This window comes from Salvelinus namaycush, chromosome 29 (assembly GCF_016432855.1).
Source record: "Salvelinus namaycush isolate Seneca chromosome 29, SaNama_1.0, whole genome shotgun sequence".
NCBI classification, from domain to species: Eukaryota; Metazoa; Chordata; class Actinopteri; order Salmoniformes; family Salmonidae; genus Salvelinus; species Salvelinus namaycush.
The window spans coordinates 7,106,012-7,114,754 of NC_052335.1; the positions used below are offsets into that span (position 1 = coordinate 7,106,012).

Sequence of the window (8,743 nt, forward strand, 5' to 3'; positions counted from 1 at the left end):
GTAGTCTTCTCTGAGAGGTGAGAAAAGGCTGTGAGATAAAGAGAAGCCTGCGTCTACTCTGACAGACGGAGTGATGAGAGATGTCTGCTGCTTATTCGTTGTGGGAGATGGAGAGACTGGTGAAAAGAAAGCAACTATCTAGGCTACTTGTTTTTTTTTTGACAGGGCTGGAGAGAGAGAGGCCAGGTAAATGTCATCTTGACGGTCGTGTCATTCCTTCCTCCTCTCTAGTCTACAGCAGTAGTGGTTTGTGCTTCATCTTTTGGCTGCGTTGACAGAAAATGTTTTGAAATCTAAAAATGAGCACATAAATGAACAGGAAGAAACAGGCTGATGGGTAAAGAGGTCTGATGAATGTCTGTACCGTTATCTTCTATTTAGTTTGATACACATTAACCAAAATGTCCGTTTTCACGTTTGTGTGAAAGTGCCGGCGTTGGTTTGAAAGCTAATCTTTGACCCCTGTCGTGATTCGTTTTTTCAATAGCTCTGATGGTGGTAATGTGTGGCGTTCTGTGTAGTGACTTGTCTGTCTCTCTGTCCGTCAGTTTGCAGTGAACATGTTCAGGACGTTGCCTCCATCGTCCAACCCCACAGGGGCGGAGTTTGACCCGGAGGAGGATGAGCCCACGCTAGAGGCAGCGTGGCCACACCTACAGGTACACACACACACACACACACACACGCACACACGTGAATGAACACACACTGTTTCATACCGCTGATGTGTACACCTCTGCTCCTCTTTCTCCAGCTCGTTTACGAGTTCTTCCTCCGGTTTCTAGAGTCTCCAGACTTTCAACCAAATGTAGCCAAGAAGTATATCGACCAGAAATTTGTGATGCAGGTAAGCACTGGTCCTTTCTCACTGGAAGTAAAGCAACATGGGATGTGAGGTTGTCTGTGTGGGACTGGCTGTGTGTGTTGTGAACAGGTGTTGTAAGGTCACTGTGTTGTCTCCACAGCTATTGGACCTGTTTGACAGTGAAGACCCTAGGGAAAGGGACTTTCTAAAGACCACTCTGCATCGCATCTACGGCAAGTTCCTGGGCCTGAGAGCGTACATCAGGAAACAGATAAATAACATATTTTATAGGTGAGTAAATAGCCCTAATACAGCACTGTGAGATTAGTTATATGTTGAGTCGCATCATCATCGGAAACACTTGACATGAGTGGCAATGTTTTTAAATGACCATTTATTTCACTAGTCTGTTTCGCTTGGGTCTTTGGTCATTTTAATTGATAGAACTGTCATTTCTTTGCAGCTTCATTTATGAAACGGAACATCATAACGGAATAGCGGAGTTATTGGAAATATTAGGAAGGTATGTCAAATTGTAATTATTTCAAATAGTTTTTGTGCCTACGTTGTTTTGCCGATCTCCCTGTATTAGATTTGCTGATCACAACCCTTTTGTCTTTCTGTTTGCAGCATAATCAATGGGTTTGCCTTACCGTTGAAAGAGGAGCACAAGATGTTCCTGTTGAAGGTGTTGCTGCCTTTACACAAAGTCAAGTCCCTTAGTGTCTATCACCCACAGGTATAGCATCTAGACCCATTTCTGTTAAAGAAGCCGTAGGACTACTTTAGAACAAAACCTTTTGATATAGGCCTACAGTGTTATAGGTTGGAATACACGTTCAGTCCAGTTGTAGTTAGCATTGTTAACATGATAGTTGTAGCTAATATGCTCTTTTATGTCTGTCTCTTTCTAGCTGGCATACTGCGTGGTGCAGTTTCTAGAGAAGGACAGCACCCTCACAGAACCGGTAAGACATCTTCCAGTTCGCTGGGCAAAAAACACCAGTGCTGGTTCAGTGTTCATGTGCAAATCATCTCCATAGGCAGTGATGGCTCTGTTAAAGTACTGGCCAAAGACCAACAGCTCTGTGTGTGACTAGTTAGTACAGTGTTAAAGTATGGCTCTACTCTTCTCTCCTACAGACAGTGATGGCTCTGTTGAAGTACTGGCCAAAGACCCACAGTCCAAAGGAGGTGATGTTCCTCAACGAGCTGGAGGAGATTTTGGACGTCATCGAACCCTCTGAGTTTGTCAAGGTCATGGAGCCCCTCTTCAGACAGCTGGCCAAGTGTGTGTCCAGCCCACACTTCCAGGTGTGTTATGTTGTTTGCTCAGGTAGTGTGTGTTGTGTGTTGCGTGCTTGTGTGTGTGTGTGCTAAGACGTTACCTGACCAAGCATTCCTCTTGTGTCAGGTGGCAGAGAGAGCGCTGTACTACTGGAACAACGAGTACATCATGAGTCTGATCAGTGACAATGCCGCCAGAATCCTCCCTATCATGTTCCCCTCGCTCTACCGCAACTCCAAGACCCACTGGAACAAGTGAGTCACTCTGCTAACAACTAACTACCACTATGGAGCTGCCTCTCTTTCTGCTTATCGGTTTTCCGCCCTATTATAAGGAAGTTAACAACCGTATGTTTTATTGTTATGCATTCCTGGGTTCATATGAATTTGTGTGTGCGTGTCTCTCTGCATGTCTGTGTGTACAGGACGATCCACGGTCTGATCTACAACGCCCTGAAGCTCTTCATGGAGATGAACCAGAAGCTATTCGACGACTGCACACAGCAGTTCCGAGCAGAGAAGAACAAGTAAGAAGCCTTAAACTTACAACGTTCACCCACGTGTTGCCCATGACTCTGAAATGACTGTTCCCCTGTCGTCGTGTGTGCGCAGAGAGAAGGCCAAGTGGAAAGAGCGAGAAGAAGCGTGGGTGAAGATCGAGAATCTGGCCAAGTCCAACCCTCAGGTGAGCACGCATCGTCACTATTCGTCTCTGTGCGGGCGTGTTACTCCAGCCCCGGTGTCTCTTCCCCTCTGAACCCAGTAGTACAGCACCTAGTCCCCCATCTCAGGACAGAACAGCCCAGGCAGCAACAGATAAATGGATGTACGCTATGGCTGTACTCTGTGTATTGCTCAGAGCCCAACAACAACCTAGCAGAACTGGACACACAGCCATCATATATTTTGACCAAATTATCTAAAAAGGTATATTTATTATTTTTGGTTCTGGGAGTCCACCTCTTTCTCTTGCTGGGTTTACTTCCTGGTGTCTCATTATAATCCTCCCCCCTTTCTCTCTCCATGTTTAGTTCCTGGTGTACGTGGACCCGTCAGGCCTGGGTAGTCCCATGGACACAGACGGACCAATGATAGAGGACTTCAACATGCTGAAGAAGACTATAGAGGTAGAGGCCACACAGGTACTGTGGGTGTGGGACTGTGTGTGTTCCTTTCCGCTGACCACCTCCATGCTGTCGTGTGTTCACGTGAACGTCCAGAGCAATGTCTTCCCCACTGTGTGAAATGTAGCACCAGTGTGACATTAGTAGAACTAATCTTGTGGGTCCTCTCACATCTTGTTGCAGTTTTTAAATAGGTGGAGAGACAGACGTGTGTATGAACAGGAGCAGGGTAGCATGTGCCCTGGTCAAAAGTATTTCACCACTTGGGGAATAATGTGCAATTTGGGATGTAGTCTAGGTTGTAGCTGAAGAACAGATTCAGGGAGAGGGCGGTGAGTGCCGCACTTATTGACAGGATCAGATATAGGCAGACTCACATTTCAAAGGCAGCGGAGAGCTGACATTAATTAATAAACACCGTACTGTAGTGTACACCCTACAGCAGTTGTTTTCAACCTGTGTTCCGCAGGGGTACTGCAAGTGGTATACAAATTATTATATTAAAAAATAAAGGTTTTTCTTCCAAAAAATATGTTTGGAGTATTAATAATATTCTAAGCTTTTTTTACATAACTTATCACAATGCACATTTGTTTATTATAAAAAGAATAGGCCTTTAATTTGTTACATTCAATGCAAATATTTACAAAATATGCCTGCCAAGACATTTCATGTAAAAAAATATATATGTTGACTCGTCAAATGATTGTCCTCGAGAGCTTTTGACAGTGATTTTGTGGTCCCCGAAAAAGGTTGAGAACCGCTGCCCTACAACGCACAGCATAGTGTACACTTCCTACTAGACTACTACATGTCTAGGAGGGTTTAGTGATCACTGATGGATTGGGCTGAGTTGGTGATACAGTATGAATCACTGAGTTGAGATCTCGTCAAGACGTGATGGACCTAGTGAAACGTGCTATTAGAATTTTAGCGCCACTGAAGAGTTAAGGACTAGAGAACGTTTGTTTTGAGGGGGTGAACTCACTCTCTGTGTAACCGTTCCCTTGTCTCTTGGTGCAGAGGAACCAGTATGGTTGTGTGACCAGTCCAATGCTTTGATTACACCAGGCACCATCTCTAACGATAAACTGCTGGAGATAATTTGTTTTTCAATGGGGGGAGACACAAGGATACATTCAGCAACTTAACGGTTGACGACTATGAGTCCCATGTTTATGCAAATTAGCAGCAACCAATAACCAATCGGGGGAGGGTCTCGTTAGCTAGCTTCCGCACTGTGCTGGATAGGCCAACAGCCAACGTGAAGTTGTGCATGCTATTTGGAAAATACACCCAAAAATGGGAGCGCTTGGCAATTTCTTACTATTTTGTAACTTTTGGTATGACTGGACTATGCTTAACTGTTCTCTCTCTGTTCCTGCCTGTCCCTGATAGCTCCAGAGGAATGAGCGTAAGGAGCGTCCGCTGGTCAGGAGGAAGTCTGAGCTGCCTCAAGACATTTCCACCGTCAATGCCCTGGAGACGCACCGGAGGGCCGAGGACATGGTCACACCACACGACGGCCACTAGAGACCACACACAGTACAGTCCGATTCACACTGACAGTTCGATGCACACTGACAGTCCGATACGGACGGAAGGACATGACGGACGGACCAGCACAGAAGAGAACAGAATGACCTGGCTGAAAAAATCTGGAGCTCAAACCAAATCAGCACAACTCTACTTAGCCCAGTCCAACTATGACAATTGATCCCCAGCCCAGTCCACTCCAGCCCTGCGCAACAGATGTCAATGGCACAGGACGTTATGGCATGACCAAACATGACATTGTTTCCCTCGCCTCACCTCCCTATCCCTCTGTCCTGCTCTCGCTGTCTTGTAAAAGCGCTTTAGGGTGCAGTGGTGCCCCCTTCTGGTAATTTCTCTCAGGTTTTCTTTTCTTGTTTTTATTTGTTGGTTTGTTTCTGTTCTTTTTCTCTCATTAATGATGTCATGTGCTTTGGCAATCGGACTGGCGAACAGACATGTATTACAGGCGCATGCTGTACGTAATGGGCGGAGGAAGAAGCAGCTTGGTTGAGGACCACTTTTTATTTTCTTCCCATCTCTCTCTACTTGAGCATAGAAAGGAAAGCGCCGTACTTCTTCCTCAGAGCCCCATTACAGCTGCTTTTGTCATGAGCTTTACCCTTCTCTCTCTGTGTGCATTTTTCTTTGTTCTGCTATGATTTGATAGGAGGAGAAGCAAGGGGGACAGTCGGCGGACTGTCTGTTGGTTAACAGACGTTGTTGTAATGAAGTTGTGGGGATTTAAATGTGCTTGCCTGAGGAAGGTTGAATGCTGAGGGACAGGAAGGGGTTCTTCTGTCCTCCACTGGACATATGCTGGTCTGTACAAACATAGTTTGGTGCCAACTTCACTTTCTTTCTTTTTTTTATCTGAATGATATTGTAGGCAATAAGTTGACCCAGGTTGCCGTGTGTTTGGATTGTTCACACAATGGTCAATGGTTTTCTGGATCCATTGGAGTTTAGTGTCCGTGTAAAAACAAAAGACACATACTCCGTCTGTGCACTTCACGATCCCCATCAGTCTTTCAGTCTTCATTAATATTGATCAATGTTATCCAACTCCTGTCATGTTATTGATGTGAAAACTCCAAGGTCTAATTTTGTAGTTCTGTGTTTAGACTCCCATTTTGAGTTTTAGTGTGTGTGAGTGGGACAAGAGGAACTGAACTGGGCTACACAGAGGAATAGTCATCGCTGGTTTTTCTACTCTTCATAACCAAAACCCCTTTCTTTCTGATGTTGCTGTTATGTGTTAGCAAGTAGTAGGCTAGTTCAGTCATATAAAGACCATTCTGTCTGGAGAAACCGAGTTGAATTTGAACACAAGCCTTTCTTTTCATAGTGCCTTTATTGTACATGGGGGACATCGGCTAAACTGGGAAAGATTAGAAGAGTAACGTTATTTGAAGGCCAAACCATGTTAAATTTATCATTAGCTTCTAAACAGACCAGAGAGAGAGACGTTGAAACACACACTGCCCCAGAGTATTCTATATTTATTTACATCCGTGTCGAGTGTAAAACGCATACGAGCTGTTTAGCGTCAGTTACATGCCTTGTTAAATCTACAAAGCTGATGATGATGATGGTGGTTGTCAAGCTAGAGAGGAGTGGAGTAGCCCCAATGACTTTACATGGAAGGACTTCCTGATTTTTAAAACATGAACAATAAAAATATCCAAAATGAGTCAGTCATGCTGTGTGGTCTGCTCGGTTCTGTCAGTCCCTCTGTGTGCCTGATAAATAACGTGTATAGAAGGATGCTTCCCAATTAACCTCTCATTCCCCGTTCCATTTAGGATCTATCCCAAATGGCAACTTATTCCCCTAGAGCCCTATAGACCTTGATCAAAAGTAGTGCACTATATAGGAAATAGTGTGCCATTTGAGATTCTATCAAGAGTATTGATGTGTCTGTTGCAGTACCTTTGTTTGCGCCCCCAGTCAGACAAGGACTCTGGCTGTATCCCTGAAGAGAAGTTCACCATCCAGGTGGTGCTGCTGTGTATGTTTGTGTGTGTGTGTGTGTGAGACACTGCTTCGGGATGCTTGCAAGGTCTATTCCTTTGCCTGCAAAAACTCTGTGCAAATTGTAAAATATACTACAATTACTACCATGATCACGTTTTGCGGTTTCTTTTTCGTTTCTTTTTTAAGGAATAACATTCACCAATTTATGCCATCCCCTTCCACTCCCAACTATTTTGCTGTACAATTACTAAAAGGAAGTCTAGAGTGCTTTATAGATGGCACAAACAACTGGATGGCTCCAGGGTTGTGATCAATTTACTTACAATTTCATAGATTAAGTAAGTAAACTTAAATTCCAATTCATTGCTTCTCAAAGAGGAGAATTGGCTCCTCAGTTGACTTCCTGAATTGACAAATTAGAATGGATCCCAACCCTGCCTGTTCCAATGTCCTGAGAACAGAGGACTTCACTTTGGTGACTGTTCTTCATCAAATGGCTTTAATATTATAGTTTCTTTGGAGCCCTCTTATTTTACACAAGCAATTTTTTTATTTCAAAAGAATAATACTACAAGTGTCCTTTTAGTAGACATCCTGTACTAAATGGCTTAATCTACTATTGTACATATAATGTACTTTATTTGATGTTCTGTGTATTATTAAATGGTAGATGCCCCTGTGTACATACAGGAAACAAAGGTTATTAGCTACTGCAGACAGTTTGGATGTGGCACAGACTACAATACGTGACTATTTTGCATTTAGAGCAGTTAAGAATTTGAATTATAATATTTTTTTATCGCTTTGTAATTAAACATTTTGTTTTACAGCATTTAAAAAATGTGAAGAGATCCTACATTAGCATTTTGTGAGCGCTTTTGTAAATAAAAAAAACAGCTGTGTACATCAACATATATATGGTAAATAAAGAATGTGTTTTTTTATATTTTCATCCAACAACAGCCATTGAGTGCTTTCATGATTTGCCTCATTCTTCCTTGACTAGCCTTGGAAGCCCACGAGATGAGATCAGAAAGGATGGCCACGGGAGACTCTTATTTAGTTCTGTATCCGTGGACACGGATCACTTAACAAGGTTTCAGTCTCAAATCTCCATCACTCAGAATCTGGAGATGACCATTTTTAATACATCTCTATACCACAGCACATTAACCCTGAGAGAATATTTACAAGTCAAACACCAGACTTGTTTTTATTGGTTCTGTCCCAAGCCTATCATTTAGAATGAGCCCATGGGTAGGATTTCAGCCTGCAGTCATGATGCGTTGTATGAGATATTTTATTTCATTTAACCTTTATTTAGGTAGGCAAAGTCAGTTGAGAACAAATTCTTATATACAATGACGGCCTGGCAAAAGGCCTCTTGCTGGGATTAAAAATGTATTAAATAAATAATATAGGACATAACACATATCACGACAAGTCAGACAACACTACGTAGAGACCTAAGATGACAACATAGCATGGCAGCAACAGTTATTAGTGTTTGACACCCTTAGTGTCTTATAATCAAATGCATGGTCGTGTATTCTGTACGAGGATATTGGAATGTAGGCAATTATTCTCACGTTAAAAAAATATATAAATTTGTTACACCACCTACAATTTCCGGAAGCAAGCAAGCATTTTCCTAGCTTTGAAACGGGGCCCAGGATCAAGCTGCTAGACTAGAGATTCCTACTGTAACCCTCTGCTACCATCTTGTGGTTTAAAACGGTCACTTTAACACTGAGCTCCGGAAATCAAATACTTAAGCTTTAGATCAGTGAACTCACTGAACCAGTGACATTCTGAAGCGATTTGCTAGTCTGCCATTTGGTGTACTAGACAAGGGGCCAGTTGCATAAAACTGATTCAGTGGAGCAGACAGGGAGGGCCTTGTTATTGTATTGACATACTAGACTAATTTCAGTTAGCCTGTTGCGTGAATGGGATGACCTATTGACTGTTAGAGGACTTAGTCAAAGTCTGGGGGCTACACAACTGAATAAGACCT

At 43.1% G+C, this 8,743-nt stretch overlaps 1 protein-coding gene across 4 annotated transcripts in view; it reads left to right on the forward strand.

Moving 5' to 3' along the window:
- Positions 1-7,688, forward strand: part of LOC120024140 (serine/threonine-protein phosphatase 2A 56 kDa regulatory subunit gamma isoform-like) — a 35,161-nt gene extending 27,473 nt beyond the window's left edge. For 3 of the 4 annotated variants that reach the window (XM_038968289.1, XM_038968290.1, XM_038968293.1), the window contains 12 exons: positions 549-659; positions 755-847; positions 966-1,096; positions 1,269-1,328; positions 1,436-1,544; positions 1,720-1,773; positions 1,949-2,119; positions 2,220-2,347; positions 2,518-2,619; positions 2,705-2,777; positions 3,124-3,234; positions 4,615-7,688. In XM_038968289.1, the coding sequence (XP_038824217.1) occupies positions 549-659; positions 755-847; positions 966-1,096; positions 1,269-1,328; positions 1,436-1,544; positions 1,720-1,773; positions 1,949-2,119; positions 2,220-2,347; positions 2,518-2,619; positions 2,705-2,777; positions 3,124-3,234; positions 4,615-4,749 (1,278 nt within the window). In that variant the 3' untranslated portion in view covers positions 4,750-7,688. The remainder of the gene's footprint in view (positions 1-548; positions 660-754; positions 848-965; positions 1,097-1,268; positions 1,329-1,435; positions 1,545-1,719; positions 1,774-1,948; positions 2,120-2,219; positions 2,348-2,517; positions 2,620-2,704; positions 2,778-3,123; positions 3,235-4,614) is intronic. The other variant, XM_038968291.1, reaches the window with a different exon arrangement.
- Positions 7,689-8,743: the final 1,055 nt, after the last annotated feature.